The 17,906-nt window shown below is 49.6% G+C and overlaps 1 protein-coding gene across 1 annotated transcript; it reads right to left on the bottom strand.

Annotated features, from left to right (window-relative positions):
• Nucleotides 1-635: 635 nt before the first annotated feature.
• Nucleotides 636-17,881, bottom strand: PMS2 (PMS1 homolog 2, mismatch repair system component). The gene is made up of 15 exons (XM_028528103.2): nucleotides 17,794-17,881; nucleotides 15,879-16,018; nucleotides 15,076-15,162; nucleotides 14,805-14,907; nucleotides 13,890-14,073; nucleotides 13,591-13,758; nucleotides 13,042-13,139; nucleotides 11,936-12,035; nucleotides 11,274-11,358; nucleotides 9,830-9,985; nucleotides 6,992-7,853; nucleotides 5,363-5,530; nucleotides 4,552-4,652; nucleotides 4,189-4,358; nucleotides 636-1,171 (listed from the first exon to the last, which is right to left on the bottom strand). Exons 1-15 carry the CDS (start codon nucleotides 17,814-17,816, stop codon nucleotides 1,028-1,030), a joined length of 2,589 nt encoding a protein of 862 aa, XP_028383904.1. The 5' UTR covers nucleotides 17,817-17,881; the 3' UTR covers nucleotides 636-1,027.
• Nucleotides 17,882-17,906: the final 25 nt, after the last annotated feature.

The following is a 17,906-nucleotide window of genomic DNA, read 5'->3' on the forward strand; positions in this document are numbered from 1 at the left end:
TTTCTCAGCCCATTCCTTAACCACACCTGGGGAGCCTCCCCGTCAAGGGTTGTGGGTTTACCACAGAGCCATCTTTGGGGCCAGAAACCCCAATTTGCAGAGTTCTTGAAAAAATTAAATGAGACCCTGCAGCCAGGCACGCCAGCATGGTACCCGACACAACAGATGTGAATAATTATCACTTGACTGTCTTGTCCCAGATGAGAAATTCTCAGTTTGCCACGGAAGGCGGCCCACAGTCGGGTCGGGGAGGGGGAGAGCAGGAGAGTGCCCACACTCGTCACTGCACACCAACCTCGGCTTGGAGGCCACAGACGGCATCTTTGCCAGAGTTCCCATGGGACGAGATTCCATGAGAAACTATTTGATAAAACACAGGGATTCTTCTACCTCCAGGACCACTGACAGCCAGAAACTAGAGTATCTTGCAATTCACACCCCAAGGAAACCACATCACAGTGTTCAATTCCAGAAATCCAGACCTTTTATTCCCCCGTGCCTACAACAGTGCCTTAACTGCCCTGGTCGCACCAGGGAACTTTTAAAAATCATGACCCCAGCCCCACCTGGGTCGCTCTCTTCCAGCCAGGCAGAGAATCCCTGCTGGGTTTTCCAGATTATTCTTTTTTTTAAAAAAGTTCATGTGCATCAGGGTTGAGAACCACTAACCCAAGAGGACCATAATTGTAAATTTATGAAATTAAACCATTACAAATTTAATCATCACAAAGGGCTCCAGTTTGCAGCCTAAAATACGTTGGGGCAGTGCAGAGGCCTGGGTGGCTTTGAAAGTGCTCTTCCTGACTTAAAATAAACACGCGCTTGCCTATATACACACATCCGCAGACAGACAGACAGACAGACAGACGTACAAATGCAGAACACGACACACTGCAGTGATGCTCCCCGTGGTTCAAAAGGTTCTCAACATCATTTCTAAATGGCTGCGGTGCTTAACGGTTAAAACTCTGCCTTTCAACACAGAGACGCCTGCAACACACGGTCTAGGCCTACACGGCGAGAAGCGTCAGTTTTGAGAGATGACATCCAGATTAGCAATGTGTCTCATGGTCGGCCTGCCGTGGGGACAGTTCCAGGGGTGGTCCATCTCACCCATGTGGGTGATGAGCTTCTTCATCTCACTTGTGTTGAGAGCAGTTCCGATCATCACCTGAGTATGAGACACAACGGTTTAAGGTTGTACTGGGATTTGGTTAAAACAACTATTCAGCCATATTTTCCTCTAAAACAAGGCTAGGCAAGATTACAACTCAAAAATGACATTCCCTGAAAAATCTTCCCCCAAAGAACCCCGCCTTCTAACACCTCAGCCTCCACTTTTCCATGAAACCCAGCCCCTCCTGGGCCCCTTCACCTTCACTCGAGATGCCGACCACACCTGGATCTCGACAGCAGCAGCACCACGACCTGTGTTGGTGCCTTCACCTTGGCAACTGCAGGGGCCTCCTAACTGCCTCCCTGCTTCCCCTCTTCCCCTCGTCCCCTTGTCCATCAGTTCTACTCAACAGCCAGTAATTCCTTTTAAAGGTATGTCAGATCTCACAGCTGCTCTGCACAAGCCTCACCCGAATGAAAGCCAAGCGCATCACCTGGTTTGGCCCTCACTGGCCTCCATGCCTGCACCTGCAAGCACGCAGCCCTCCCTGCCCCCTCTCCAGCCACACTGGCACCGCTCTCCTCTGGCACAAAAACGTAAAGCAAGCACCTGCCTCAGGACCTTGGTACCGGCTGTGCCCTCCACCGCAGCCTCTCCTCCAATGTCTGCGTGCCTCACTGCTCCTCTCCCTTTCAGCTTTTGCTCTCATGTTCCTGCCTCTTCCAACGACACAGCTCCCCTGCTGAACCCTCTGCAGTCCTCGCCCTGCTTCCTCTCCACAGCTCGTATCCCTGTCTGACACATACGGAGAGCTGAGCAGACACCAGAGCAAGCGCAGAAAAGCTGAGGCCCTGAGACACTAGGAGAGGTGACAAGAGGTGACACACCTGCACCTGGCAGTGCTAGAGGCAATGAGGCAGGGCTCTGGCCTGCTGGAGGAAGCCAGACAACAGACAAGTTAACAAAAGCAAGACAAGCATCACCCGGGGTGCTGTGCCCGAGTGCCCAGAAGAGGCTACTTCAGCCGGGTGCTCAGGGCCCAGGACAGACAAGAGCCGGGGATGTGACGAAGGGACACGAGCAGGGAATCCAGGCAGAGGGACGGCCAAGCATAACGGGCATGAGGCAGGAAGACTAGTGTGACTGGTTTGCAGACAAGCACAGCAGACGGAGCTGGAAGGGCGGGACAGCTGGAGCTGGAGCGCTCGGGGTGGCAGCGGAAAGCCCCCGACAGGCAGTGGGCAGGCTCGGGTGTGCTGCCCAGAGGACAGGAGCTGCAGCCTGCCAGGGCGTGGCGCGAAGGAGCAGCCTGTGGCTCTGAAGACGTCCGAGTCATGGGAAGACACAACGTAAAGTGTCTGGCTGTCAGCACGGGCCAGTCCCAGCTCTACTCACAAACTCCAGGATTGGATCAATGTAAGTCTGCGCCAACGAAGTCTCTGCGGCTCACAGACCCTGGGCCCTACTCTCTGCTATAATTAAACTCTTCCCTGGGGCTTAATTAGAGCAGAGATCTAGTCCCCAGGGCTATAAAGCACACCTGAAATTTTACCTCCAACACTGACACTTCCCTTGAGCTTGAGATTCATTAATACAACTGTTTTAGACACCTCCGCATACCAGCTAATGGAACCCCAAAAATAGCATGTCTAAAACTGAACTCTTAACCCCACCCGCCCCTGAAATGTGAAAGAGCTGCTGCTCTCCCCACCTCCCTTATTTCCGCCAGGCACCTCCGACAGTCTGGTCTCAGCCATGAGACTCCTCCAGGGCCGCCCCCACCCCAACACAGCAGCACAGACGCCCAGGTTTCTGCCCAGGTTCTGCAAGGCCCCACGTGGAGCCCTGGACACTGTACCGCTCTCACCCTGGTCCCCTCCCTGGTCAGATCAGCCTCTGGCTTTGCTCAAACCCCCGAGCCGTTACTCTGGCTATTTCTCCCATCCGGAAGGCTCTGACCCGAGGGGCTGCATCTCCCCTTCCAAGCATCGGCTCAGATGCCAGCTCCTCAGAGCGCCTCCCCCTGCTCAGCCGCCCCAGCGGTTCGCCTCGGCGTTCTGTGAGCTCCCTACCCCAGGGCTGTTTTGATCTCTTTACGGAACTTACCGGTGTCTGAAACCGCCATTTTGTTTGTGTTTCTCCCCCCTGAACTATAAGCTCCGCAAGGGCAGGGACCTCATCTCCCTTGTCCCCCAGTGTCCCCATCGCCTGGCACAGGGAGGGCCACCCAGCAGGGGCTCGAGGAGGAGCTGTTGAATACATGAAGGAATGGGGCACCCTGGCCTTTCCTGTGGGCCAGGAGATGGAGATTCACTTCCTTTACCTGGACATCCGGCCGTCGGCCACCGCTCCCACTTTCCAGGGCCACCCCGAGCAGTGAACTACCCATAGTTTGCCATGTATAATGCGCACTTTACTTTTTGCCCAAATTTTTGAGGGAAAAATAAGAATGCGTATTATACACGGGTCGCACTAATTCCGTATCTATGTTTTCAATTCTTTTATTTATGCTCATGCATTAAAAGTATAACTGTAGAAAGCAGTAATGATACCCATATCCAAAATAATACCCTTGAATATGATCATCGATTTTGTTTCTCAATACAAATAAATAACTGAATTAAAAAATTAAAACATAAGATTTTTTTCCCCTCAAAGTCCGAGCCTAAAACCTAGGTGCGCATTATAGGTGGAAAAACACGGTAATGCTCCACGCCCCACAGGGCCCCTCTGAAATGCCCGCTGACCTGCACGGTCACCTGGCCAGGGCAGTGCAGGCTCCCGCCCGCAGTGATGCTGATGCCCGGGGGGTGTCACAGTGCGCACGGACAGGTAACGGCACTGGGATCAGCGAACCGGGAGAGGGCACGCTCATCGGAGGCAGAGAAAAGCAGTGACTGTGGGCCACAGGTCAAAGGGAATGCAGACGTGCGGAACCGGTGTCTCACGCTGACAGAGCGCGATGAGCCCCTAGCCATACGATGGAGCGCGGCAGTCACTCCTGACTGGGGACCTCGGGGGACCACAAGTGTGAGCCTCTGGGTCCCGGAGGACAAGCCCCCGTTACTCACTGACTTCCGGCAGGCTCTGGAGGCGAACATCTGCCGCACGCGGGACGGCCGGCACATGACCCCCGGGCTGTCGCTCAGCATGAAGATCAGCTCGTCTATGTCCTGGGGCCCAAAGGTCCAGTTTTTACTTGTTGGCAAGGAGATCAATTTAGCCCTTTCAGTGACGGGTGCTGAAAGAATAAAATGTGGAGAGAGAGAGTCATTATTTGGAAAATGTGTTTTGTCTGAGTGCTGCTAGTAACAAACATTTGGAAGAGGGGATAAACACTGTCACCTCCCATAAAATGCAAGGGTCCACGTGACCTCGGAGACTGTCCCCCGCTCTAAGAGGACACAATTCTATCACTCTTGGTAATGACTCACCACTTTCATCAATGACAAAATCGAAGCCATTCTTTCTGAATATTTCCAGATTTTCCAATAGGACGGCTTCAGTGACAGCAGTCAGGTTGAGACTCTGGGGTCTGAAAAACAAAGGAGAGATTCTAACCATGCCTTAAAGTCAAACGTTCAGCTATGAAGCAGACACGAAAATGAAACAATGCCACCAGTCCCTGGACTCAGTTCAAGAAGCGGCGCTGGTAACACCGCTTTCCTGAGCTACACGCCTCTCCCGCCACAAAACTTCCTGAGGAGTTTCCTTGTCATTTTCCTTTTTCAAAAGGTCATTTCCGAAGTTCAAGTATAAATACTTTGCTTTTCCTCAATCTGCCACCTCATCCCAGTGACCCCGTCTATTTCTGAATCTTCTCCTTAAAAATAGCAATATGAAGTTCAGAATGTGTTTTTTTCCTGCCTCAGCGTAAAGACAGCTCGAAGGGCTGAGCCAGGTCATTACAGGCACTTGAAAGCAGAGTGAGAAGCATTTGTTTTGTCCCTGCCTCTTGCCCTGCCTCCATTGTTTCTTTCTCCACCTGCGCCCAGGCGCGCAGCTCAAACTGTGGGGATAAATACACACATGTGCACCGCTTCCACAGTGCCTGGCACATGATAAGCACTCAGTGAACGGCAAGACTGACTGTTAATATGTAAAAAGTATCAAAATCTGCTGCAGGGGTGCCTATGGCAAACATACGTATACACACATCAACATGCAGACACACACACACGCCGTCAGGCCTTAACCCCGGGGGAGACACGACCCCGAGAGCCCCGAGGGCCGCGGGGCACCTACGCGAGGAGCCTCTGGCCCTGAAGGACGGTGTGCTGCTGCAGCATCTCGAAGTTGTACTTCTCGTCCGTGGCGTGCTGGTCCACGATGAAGATGTCGGCGCCCAGCTTGGTGATGATGAAGCCCAGGTTGAACTGCCCGATCACTTCCATCTCCGCGAACATCGTTTTACTGCAAGCAGAAAATGCGAATTTTAAGGCATTTTAAAAGACTTATTTTTTTGACCACTATACTTGAACAACAATTTTAAAAAGTAAAAAAAAAAAAAAAGGACTATTTTCCGGATGAAAAAATTCAAGACCCACAGTAACAGGAAAGCAATAAATTTTTGTTGAATGAATGTGAACCTCTGGTTTTGAAGTCGCAGTTAGTTTCACTCTGAGGGCTGGAAATATCCAATGGTGAGGGCCAGGCAGACTACCCCTGGGGCACCCGACGTGTCTCTCGCTGTCAAGCACACTCAGGCTGTGAACACCCATGGGTGTGAGCGTGTGTGCGTGCATCTGAAGGCACCTGGCTCTCTTTGGTGCATCCGAGTTCACGGTCCCCCCCAGACCACATTCAAGTAAGTTCCCCTCCACTACTTACCCTTTACCCTTTTTAAAGGAACTATTTCCTGAAGACCTCTCTCAAGGCAAGCTAGGCACTATGAATATCAAAGGAATTTACATAACATAAAACTCATAGTTGAAGAATTTATCATCTAAATTAGGCAAAACCTGTGTGGGTCAGACTAAAAGTGCTGAGAGCTTCAATGTGATTGATTACCGAGCGACGCTGTGTACGGGACAGCACGTTTCAGTAAACAGCAAGAAAAACTAAAGAGACAAAAGTTAAGAATTTCAGAATTCAACATTTTAACAAGTGAAGATGCTATACACGGTTACTGACAAAAAGGAGAGTGTTTTCTGTATCTGTATTATTATTTTTAAACCGACTCCTTTTACTAAGCCTTATCCCATGTAATCTTCTTGAAATCACAGGTTTGACATGTGTTCTACTTTTTCTGATACACGTTAAAATGGAAAATAACGACGTCCACCATGAAATCCTTGCAGGGAAGTCACTGTGGGCTGAAAACCTTGAGGAAGAATGAAATCAGGGTCAGGAAGGCACCGACTGACGTGGGCCGACAGAAAAAATAAAGGACATGCAAAGGGTCTCTGAGGAACAGATCCTTGCACACTTGCACAGTTTCAGGCAGCAGGAAAAGAGTTCTTTACAGCAAATTAGCCTGGTGGTGTGTGAGGTGACGAAGGGCGGCTGGTGAGCGGAGAAAACCCTGCGAGGGATGCACGGGGACAGGTGCTGACCAGTCTGTGGAATCACGCTGACTCTGAATTCAGAATCTTCAAGGGGGGGGGGGGGGCTGCTGCACATCTGACTTTTGGGGACACAAGCCTGGTGCGAGCAGGCCCTGGGAGGCCACCCGGACAAGGCAGCAGCCGCCAGAGGACCAGACGCTGCTGCGAGGCAGGGCCACGCCCACCCTGACCCAGAGGAGATGCCACCGTCACAAAGCGAAGGACACCCAAAGGAGCAAAAGCAGACTCTGGAAGGGCCGGTCAGCGTCCGGCTCACTCCCAACGGCTCAGCAAAATGAGCAGAACTGCTCTCGAGAAAAACCTTTACCTTATCTCTTTCCTTAGTTCCTCTTCTGCTGCTTGATTTTCTCCAGGGCAAATCTTCGCCCTAAACTTCCTGTAATTCTGCCCACCGCCTCTCTGCTGCTCTTGGTGACGCAGCTGCTTTATGCGTCTAGCCAAAGAATTCACGGAAAAGGCAAGGGGCACTATTTTCTTGGTGATTTTAACAGCGACGTCAGCCTGAGACGCTGACATGTTCTGTGTGTTAGCCGACCCTTGGCGGGCGTCAGAGTTTAAAGGAATTCCTTCTTTTTTAAAACGCTTGGTGCTTGCCAGAGCAGCTGGCTGAGGCGACACTCTCGATGTGTATTCACCATCTTCTTGGTCTCGACGGCCTTCCGTGTCTGAAACGTGACGCGCGGTTTCAGGGAACTTCTCGCACGACTCCGTGTTCTCCTGTGAAAGCCTGTCTTCAGGGGAGCTGGCTGCGCGGTCACTGCCAGAGAGGCTGCCCATGTCTGGGGTGCTGAGCCCCTCCTCCGAGCCCGCCGAGGTGCTGCCGTGCCCCGAGTCCCTCTCCGCCTCCGCTCTGTCCCTGTCCGGACGCACCCCCCCTCCTGGAGGGCCGGGCCAGCCTGCGCCCGAGCTGGGCGCCTGGCAGCAGAGGGCGCCCGAAGGCCTCAAAGAGGACCCGCTGCTCTTCTGTCTCGGGGAAACCCGCCTGGGCTCCGCACTCGGCAGGCCCTGGGGCCGGCCGTCTGCTGGCTGCCGGAGAGAAAAGGCCTCCCTCAGCCTGGAAATGGTCACTGCCCTCTTCTCCTCTCCTCGCGTCCTCACGGAAGCGGGGTCCCCCTGCTCTCCCGGCAGGGGTGCTTCCCTTTCCGCCGGCTGCGTGTTTAGGAGGCGACCTGAGCAAGGAGAACACAGGGGCAGGTCAGGGCTGCACGGAAACGGAAGGAGGGATACTCGCACGTGAGTGAACAGCACGCCGCCACAGGGGACACCCACCCTGATAAACCCACGAGGCCTGCTGTTCGTTAGTCACCGATACAAACTAAAACTTCAAAAGACGCTGCTCAGGGCTCACCAGAGTGGATAGAATTTCAAAGACAACAAATGCTCACAAGGATGAGGACGGAGTGAATGCTTCAGGATGGCCGGTGATAGACTGGTTTGTTCACTGCTCGGGGAGTAACCCCCAAATCTAAGCACACACACGCCGTGAGCCAGCATCACCTCTCCCGTCCGAAATGTCTGCCCACGCTCGCCGCAGCCACGGACAGGGACATCCTCAACAGCTCCGTCCATTGCAGCCCCAACCAGAAACAACCCCACCGTCCACAAATAAATCTCGGTATTTAATTGCAATGGAATACGATACAGCAACGAGAATGAACGAATGAACTGCCGCACATGACTTAGAGGACTCTCACCAACAAAATATTGAAAGAGACGAATCACCCAAAAACATACATAATGATGGTTTCAAATTATAAACAGATTAAGCGAACCCATGGTGTTAGAAGCCACGGAAATGGTGACCACCGGGGTTACTGTGTTAAAAGGGGTGCAGGGGCGGTTCCGTGGGTGCTGTCTCTTGACCTCAGGGCTGATACACTTGTAAGCCATGACCTTCTGATGTCTGTTTCTGTGAAAATGCGGTTCCTCGGTGAAACGGCTAATCCACGGGGCAGGGGCTCAGCGGTGCTCCAAGGTCACAGAGAGGCTGAGCGGCTTCTCTGTGCTGGGCGGCCTCCCCGGCGGTGCGCGTGAGTGGGCTGCACACAGATGTGCATGCTACCTCCCACCGCACACATCCGCCGCACCCCGTGCAGACAAGGGCTGGGAGACAGTGGGCCCCACCCCGTGCAGGTCAACAGGTCTGCCGCACCTGCGCCAGTGTTTCCGGCCCCTCTCTACTACAACCCTCGGGAGCTTCGCGCCTCCAGCGTGTCCACTGATCATCAAACTGCCCATCGAGTCAGCCTGGGAGAGGCGGCCCCAGTACACTCCAAACCGACCCGCCCTCACCACTGGGGTGTTAGGACGTGTTAGGACGTGTTAGGACAGAGCGGCTCTGTACCTGCCCTCCCCTTGCCCCATCTCCGACTCCGGCACCCTCAGTGTGCAAAGCCTCACCCCACAGCAACTGCCTCTCGCTGGGAGCAATGCGCATCTGTCACCTTAGCTCTCCACCAAACCCGGTTCCCACTTCCTCAGCAGCCCCGCTGGCGTCTGGTTCTTGGTCTCGCACTACTCCAAGGACACAGTGACGTGCACCCGCCGCCCCTATGCCCCCCCCCAGACTTGGAGACTGCAGGTGGGTTGGCTTAAAAACAGCATCCACCCCCAGCAGTGGAGCTGCTGGGCAGGGCGGATAATGGCCAACCCTCCCCTCTGCCAACCAAGGGAGGCAGCAGGGGCTCCACTCTGGCCCCTGTCCCGGAGGAACTAGGTTTGCATGAGGAAGAATGAAACGGACTACTTCAAGAAACAGCTGATAAGTTCCGGCCAGGCAGTAAATAATGACGTGTCCGCTGTTACAGGCGTCAGATCAGCTCTGCGATGTGAGGGAACACGACAGTGCAAGGGCCTCCACCAACTCCCCCCTCCCGGAGAGGCACGAGAGAACAGGCAACAACGTCAGCACCGGCTTCCTCGGAGCTCTGGGACCGAACGGGTGTGCAGCCACAGGCCACGTCCGGGCAAGAGCGTGTCCCTGTGCAGCAGACGCAGTCGCTCATGCTCTTTCTAACCAGCCCACTCCCTAGTGCGCCCCGTCCTTCCTTTCCAGAAGAGGAGATCTCACTTCGGGCCCAAGCACCGAGGGGAGTATCTCGATGGCCACGTCACGGAAGCCGTTTCGGTACCCGCAGCTCTTTACCTTCCATGTCCACCAGCGGCTGCTGACCGACGTTGAGCCTGCTGGCGTCGCCGTCGAACATCCCCAGCAGGGACGTCTTCAGCACCGCCAGCAGGAGCTTCTCCTCCTGCAGCAAAATCTGCCTTTTATCCGGGGTGACATTGATGTCAACACATTCTAAGACAAAAAAGGAACGACGGTCACTGTGTTTGAATTAACCTCTAACAAGTGAAACGTCCCCACTACTATTGCATTCACTTGTGCTGACCGAAAGTCCTAGTAAAAACATATGGTACCCGGATCACTAGTCATAAACTACAAAATTCATTCTTTCCGGTGAACAAGGACAAGGTGAACAATTTTTTAAATAGATAAATAGATAAAAACAGCCCTGGCTGGCGTAGCTCAGTGGATTGAGCGCGGGCTGCAAACCACAGTGTTGTAGGTTCGATTCCCAGTCAGGGTACATGCCTCGGTTGTAGGCCATGACCCCCAGCAACCGCACATTGATGTTTCTCTGTCTCTCTCTCTTTCTCCCTCCCTCCCCTCTCTAAAAAATAAATAAATAAAATCTTAAAAAAAAAAGATAAAAACATGCAAAGATTTGAATAGGTAACTTGCAAAAGAAAAAGAGTAAATAAACACATGAAAATGTGTAACAGAACCACAAACTACAGTGAGATGTTACTTTATCACCTACTGAATTTGGTTAAAAAACCACAGTTCCCGGTGCATTGTTGGTAGATGTATGAACTGACACACCACAATCACACCCACTAACGCTGCGATTCTCATTCTAGAAATTTACCCTAAAGAAATAATTAAATATATAAATAGTGACTTAATTGTAAGGACAATATTTAAATTGTCAAAAACTGAAATAAAAGTTTAAAATTAGGAGCGATCCAGACACTGAAATATAATGAATGCAGTTACTAAAATCATGATTCTGAATGACTTTTAATGACATGGAAAAGAAAATGTTCAATTCTAAGGATAAGAAGTACAACCCAAAATTACCCAAAATTATTTCCTGACCCCAAAGGATATGGGCAGATATACAGACCACTATATATATTTTTAACGTGTGTATATATGTATTTCTCAGGACCTAGAAAAACTATTGGATGACGATAAATCAGAATTTTAACAATCAGAAAAAAAATATTAAATAAATCATTTTCAAAATCAGGGAGAACACAGTCCCCATTCTCCTTTGGTTGACATGAAAAAGTCAGATTCTTCTAATAATACGATTAACATAGTGTCAAGTAGAAAGCAGAAAAATCTGCATGAAAAAGAAAATAAAAGTCTATAAAATAAAACTGAAAGTCTTATATAAGAAATACACGGCCGTTCACTGTCACTACAGGAGTCTGTCTCCAGTCATACCAGAGCTTTATAATTCCATTGTGTTCTTTTAGGAGTAAGGCCCCGTTCTCACTGAAGCGTCAGTGGAACCTACCCGAATCCACAGAAATGTTAAGAACCACGAATGGGTACTGATGCCGATTATACATGTGATAGACCTCGTTCACGAGTCTGGAAACCTACAGGGGAAAGAAAAAGTCAGAAAAGAGTAAGTGTTCCCTTCCTCCCAGACCCTACCAACACACTGCCCTAACCAGCCTCTGAAGGCACACGTGTTCAACAGCTTCCATGAGGTGTGAGTGGCCTGCAATCAATTACACATATTTAAAGTGTACCGTTTCAGCCCGGGATGGTATGGCTCAATGGACTGAGCACCAAGCTGTGGACCGAAAGGTTGCCGGTTCAATTCCTGGTCAGGGCACATGCTTAGGTTGTCGGCCAGGTCCCCAGTTGGGGGCATGCAAGAGGCAACCAATCGATGTTTCTCTCTCTCTCTTTCAAAAGTAAATACATAAAATATTTAAACGTACAATTTGATATGTTTACAATCAAGATAATAAATACATCCGTCACCCAAAAAAGCTTCCTGTGCCCCTCCACCATGGATTCCTAAGAGTGAATCTTTTTCCAACCCAAAGATGCTCTTGAAGAAATGCCAAACAATGCAGGTGGGGTTTAGCACTCATAAAACACATTTAAATGCACGTAGAAATACATGCATACAACTTTAAAAACACACAAAAAAATTTTAAATACCTTTGCTGGGTCACAAGGCCGCCAATTGATGAAAAAAAATTGTCTGTCCGTTGAGCTCCGCCCGACACCATGAGTGCAGTGGGAAATGAAACCCGAGACACTGTCCAGTGGTACCAAGGGCAGGAGTCCAGAGCGAGAGGATTAGAAACACGTATGATATGGCACACTCTTAAAGTAAGAAAGAAATAAAAACAGAACACCCAGTGGCCTGCTGCTAAGTACTAACATTTCAGTTCGCGTGCATTTCTGTTCCATTCTGGTGAATCATAAAAAGAACACAGACCTTCTGGAAGGTTCTAAAGCTCCCATACAGCAAATCCACCACAGGCAATGCCATGGGTTCAGAACTATTTGCTTTAGCTCTCCTTTCACCTTCCCCATCAAATCCTTGACCTCCGTGCAAGGAGGCAAACTCACACCCTAGAAACTTCACACTGGCCCCCCAGCTGTCCAGGCAACCCCCAACCACTCGTCACCAGGATCTCTGCACACATCCCCTGCCCTTTTAAAATCTGTTCCGCCAGTAAACCGGTATCTACCAAAGTGCTGGTAAGGTGCTTATTCCACCTGAGATCGACCTCAGGGATACTGGCATTTCTGTGAGCACGATGCCTTAACATAAAGAAATGGATCCCGCCTTCAATTCCAGGCATAAGCCAGAGGCTCGCGGAGGGAGGGTGAGCGATTTGGACCTCCCAGGCCCAGTCCTGCTTACGGAGAAGGTCTATCTTTCTTGCACTAACAGTAACAATGCTGGGCTGGACTTTGGGGAAGACAGGAATTGAAGTAAGCAAAGCCTCCACTGCTCTCTGCCAGATCCCAATAAAGTGGAACATTATACATAAAATAATTTTTAAAGTTATTCTAATTGTTCACTAAACACAACCTTTGCTGCAAACACTAATTCAACAGGAAAAAAAAACAAACCAACCCTGAAACATACCCGTGACCCAGAACAGTGTTTGAATCAAGTAAACCTTCTTTCTCAGCAATAATACCGCTTACAGGCTTATAGTGGACAAAAGAAACTAAAAGCCTTGACATCACTACCTTTCAAGTCAAAAAACTCAAGAAAACTGTCACTTTCCCAGTAGCCATCTACTCACTGAAAGAGCCCATGCAGAGCGTCCGAGCCGCTCAGCCCGAACTCCTCGCAGACGGCGTCACTAGGGGGCAGCTGAACGAAAGGAATGAGGCTCTGCAGCTGGAAGACACCGAGATTCCCAGTTACTTCCAGTTACTTCCCCACAGACAGAAGGGACCGAACTTCAGAAAGGAGCACACCAGGGTTTCCGAGTTCTCTTTCCTGGCGGACTAACCACAGCACGAGCACACAGAACCTCGACAGCTGCTTCTGGAGCACTAAAATAACTTTGATTTTCCCCTAGAGAGATGGAACACACAGCTCCTCCTTATCCATGAGCAATACATTGCCTACAGTATTTTATATTTTTTCAGACAGTGAAAGTATTATTTTATTCTCCACAAGAGTAAAATAAAAACTCTCAGAACTCGGTATTAATTTCTGCGAGAGGTACCAAATAAAAAAAACATTAACTCCTGGACTTCATCCTCCACTCCGCAGGAAAGGACAACAGAAACCTGCCCCAGTCACCAGGGCAGTGAGATGTCCTTAGACTCCTGGCTGCCGTTACCTGCTTCTGCCCAAACACACATCCGATATTGTCCCTTATGCTGGAGCTCCCGCTGGTGCCCGCCACAGGCTGTCGTCTTCCTTGTGCCACCTGATTGGTGCAGCTTACCCGGATGCCCGTGGAAATGATGCAGTAGGCGTGGAGGACGTGGACCATTTTGGCAAACTCCTGTGCAGAGAGCACAGGCGTAAGGCTCCGCCAGCGAACGAGTGGAGGGGAGAGCGCTCTGGCAGCCGCGCCGCCGCGTGTGCACGACGGCCTCGCTGCTTCTGGAGGCTGGGACCCCGCAGCGAACGCACCTTTTTAATGTTCCTCTGGAACTCCTTGTGGCGCACGGGCAGCGTGTAAAACAGCTGCTGGACACTGACCGTCGTCCCTCGGGGCCGTGGGTAGGGGGTTTTCTGGACAATTTTCCCGTTGTGATCGAACACCAGCCGAGTCCCGACCTTCGCAGACGAGTGGCAGGTAGAAATGGTGACGTCACTGGAAGAGAGCGCCAGGCGCGGCACGGTCAGCCAGAGACTCCCGGGGGCGGGCGTCACTCACGCCCTTTCTCACCCCGTCCTCTGCAGACGCTCAGAGGAGATGAGGACCCGCTGAGATAATCGGAAGTTTAAATGGGTGAGGAGTCATCATAAAGCTAAGGTCTGGCACCTAATGGGCAGTGAGACAGGGAGTTCTGTGAATGCTTTGTTTTGGTAAAAACTTGGATACGGGTTTTATTTTCAGTTGAAACAATAAAAGATATCAAAAGTTATATATTCACGAATGAAAACTTCTGTTTTGTTACTAGTATTCTGACAAAAATTTTTAAAGGGATCCAAGATATAATTCAAATGTATAAGTACTTATAAAAATTTAGAATGTTGTATAATTATATAAATGCTTGTTACATTTTTTCCTAAATGAAATTCAAACAGCACCTATAATTTACTATCTGTTGTTTTAAAACTGAGAAGTCATTGCTTTAAAATTGTTACAGGGTAATGATCTTTTTTACAGTACTATTTGCCCCATTTCATTCATCCGTTGCTTACGTTTCAGACGTATTTCCACTTAGACTGGTAGTAAGATAACAGAGAATGCAGGGGTGAGAAGCTGAACCATTGAGATGGAAGGGTGTAAACAGTAACGATTCAAATCATACTTTTTAGTTTTCAGAGAGATTTTTTTTTTACAAGGAGTCAAGTTAGTGAATAAAAATATTGCATCACCTCAGTGCACAAAGTGAGCTCAGAGCTTCCCCCCGAAAGCCAAAAGTCTCAACCTGAGTGAGGTCAGCAAACTCTTGAATCTTAGAAGTGTGGTGTTTCAGAGCTGAAAGAGAGGTGTGAAGAGAGGCCTAGGATGATATCTCCAGCGGCATAGCAATGAGCACACACAACACCTTCCAAAATAAGTGGCTTTTAAAAGCTGTTTTTGTATTTACTCAAAATTTTAAAATACTTTGCCCACATATTTAACAGTTAGAGAAATTCAACTTACTTAAGCCTTCAAAGTTTTCTTCTTCTACCCCACATCCATTGTCTGAAACTTCAATGAGGTCCACCCCATAGTCCTTAAGCCTTAGATCTAAAAAGGTTAAAATACATATTTCTCAAAGAAGCGATCCAAGTAAAAGCCTTTATATTGACTGTATTTATAACTTACATAAGGCAAATTTGAGTCATAACTGGACTTATTTAAATGTACTATTGCCATTTTCCGTATTTTATCTTTTAGAAGTCTTTCTTGACTACTTACTAGCCCCAATAAAAATTATTTTTATTCCTTTTCCTTTCTTTAAAGAGAATAATTTTAACATCAAATATTATTGAAATATTAAAGAGAACAGGTTCTGGAATCAGACTTCCTGGGGTCATATTTTACTAGCTTTATAACGTCAAAACAGTAAATTCCCTGTGCCTTAACTTCCTCATTTGTAAAATGAAGATAATAATAATAGTAATAACTCCTATCTCATCAAGTTTTTCTGCAGATTAAATAAGGTATCCCACCCACAGTTTTTGGCACAATATCTGCCTAGCACATAGTAAGAACACAATAAAAAGCAACTGCTATTATTATAACTACCTAGCTAAGTACTAGACACCTAATAATTTATTTTATTAATTAAATTTGCTAATTTTATTTTCTATTGAGTTTATTGGGCATTAACTAAGTTTAATAACTAATTTTAATAAGTTAAAAGTAATTTCTCACTATACTTGAGTATCTTATGACAGTAACGACCTTGAATAAAATAGCATAAACTAACTATTTTTTGTGGTTAAGTCCCCCAAACTCACCAATATTAGTGGCACCAGCGTCCAGGCTATTTTCTACCAACTCCTTCACAGCAGAGCTCAGACTTAGTACCACCTGCCCAGAACAAATCTGGTGGACCGACCTCCGATCGATAGGTTTGATGGCCTTAGCAAGTCCTGTGCTAAAAAAAAACAGTAACAAGAAGCAAAGCAAGTATGCATTTATATATTTTTCATCCTGATTTTAACTGCAGGAAGTGATTAATTTTTGTTAATAGTTAATGGGCCTAACTTGTTCTTCGGTTATATAAACGTATGCATTTATTATAGTCACAAATACTAAATGTGGTTCTACAATCCTTAAACATTTGTCCAAAAAAAACCCTTCTGAGTAGATAATTTGATTGCAGTATTTAAAAATCTTATTATACTGGGGTCTACACAGAAGAGACACACGTATGCCTCATGGGTCAGGGTCAGTCATCTTTGGCAACAATGGGATCTTCTTTTTTGAAAAGTGAAAACAACATTTCTCACACAATTGGAAGAACCAAGAGTACAGTGGGAAAATACACGGTGCTCATGTCAAAACCAAAACCGCCCTGGAAGCCCTGGCTGGTGTGGCTCAGTGGATTGAGCACCAGCCTGGAAACCAAAGGGTCACTGGTTCGATTCCCAGTCACAGCACATGCCTGGGTTGTGGGCCAGGTCCCCAGTAGGGGGCGCAGGAGAGGCAACTACACACTGATGTTTCCCTCCCTCTTTCACTCTCCCTCTCCTTCTCTCTAAAAATACAAATAAAATCTTTTTTTTTTAATCTTAGAAACTGGACACCAGTCGTAAAACTAGTCCCATAGTTGCCTTTGATTTCCCCACTCCAAACCCAGGCTGCCAGAGGCTGCCTTGGCAAAGGCCACCAAAGCTCCGGCTGTACCCCACTATCAGAGCTTTCCAACCCATTCGTCCCCACTTCCTCCTCACTTCAGTGCATCCTCCCTGCCAACCCCACGGCTCCTCTAGAAAGCACCCATCTGGCCAACTACTTTCTTCTGCTGAAAAACTTAGGCGCGTCACACCGTCTGCTTCACGAAGTTTGCAATCTAATCATAATGGGGACCGGTCTGCATAAAGCAAAAAAGAAACGTGTCATTCCCTCCAACCCTCCCTTCCACGAGTCCCCCGCATCGTAGTCCCCGCAAACCACCGGTGCCTGAGCACCACAAGCTCTTTTTACACGACGCTGCCTATCAGGGTCTCTCTGTCTGGACCGCGGCCTCCTCCCGCGGCTGTCGGGCCAAGACTGCGCTCGTCCTAAGAATGCGTTCCCTACGGCCAGTAACTTAGAAAGGTCTAGTAAACGGCCTGGTAACTTCGGTCTAACAGGACACAGGAGCCATGGGCTGCACCGGCCCGTTTCAGATGCTTGACGTTGAGGGGTGGGGACGGAGCACTTCAACACAGCGAAGCGGGTGGGCTCAGAATCCTGACCCTGGACGCACAGAAGCCGCCGAGATTCGCCCCCCGACCTCGGCGTGGCTCCCCGCCAGTCCCCGCAGTCTCAAGGAGGCGGAGAACTTCTGCATTTTTTAAACCGCGCCAATGCAAATTAGCATATGCCTCCTGGAAGCCTCCCCGAAACAACCACTTGTTTTGTTCCCACAAGAGGAAAAGGGGGTAAAAAGGAAAGGACTTCAAGTCTACTGGGATTTCGGGCCCGGCTTCAGGTCCCGGGACGTGTGGCCCCGTGCAGAGCCCGCGTGGGAGCCCGCCGAGCCCCCGCCGACGCGACCTCGAAGGGCTCCCGAAGTGGCGGCGGGGCGCCGAGGCGCCCTCTCCGTGGCCTGCGTGCCGCGGGCTCGCCAAACGCCACAGTCATTTTCGCCCCCTCTGCAGGGGCCTGGAACGCTGTGCGCCTTCGAGAGGGCGTCCGGGAGGGGGGTCTGCAAACACCGCTCACCTCGGCCCTTCGCCTTGCTCCATGGATGCACTGCAGGTTCCACCTCAGAACGCGCTACTGTTCGTCCCGGCGCTCCCACGGGTGCCCCGCCCCCTAGCCGCTCATTGGCTGCT

This window comes from Phyllostomus discolor, chromosome 13 (genome assembly GCF_004126475.2).
Source record: "Phyllostomus discolor isolate MPI-MPIP mPhyDis1 chromosome 13, mPhyDis1.pri.v3, whole genome shotgun sequence".
Classification (NCBI taxonomy): domain Eukaryota; kingdom Metazoa; phylum Chordata; class Mammalia; order Chiroptera; family Phyllostomidae; genus Phyllostomus; species Phyllostomus discolor.

Excerpts from the sequence above, each read along its gene's own strand:
- PMS2 (XM_028528103.2), bottom strand. The coding sequence starts at position 17,816 with ATGGAGCAAGGCGAAGGGCCGAG. Across the intron at positions 15,163-15,878 it reads CGCTGGTGCCACTAATATTG|ATCTAAGGCTTAAGGACTAT; the intron begins GTGAGTTTGGGG and ends TAACCTTTTTAG. Across the intron at positions 12,036-13,041 it reads GCTCTGCATGGGCTCTTTCA|TGTCTCGGGTTTCATTTCCC; the intron begins GTGAGTAGATGG and ends ACCACTGGACAG.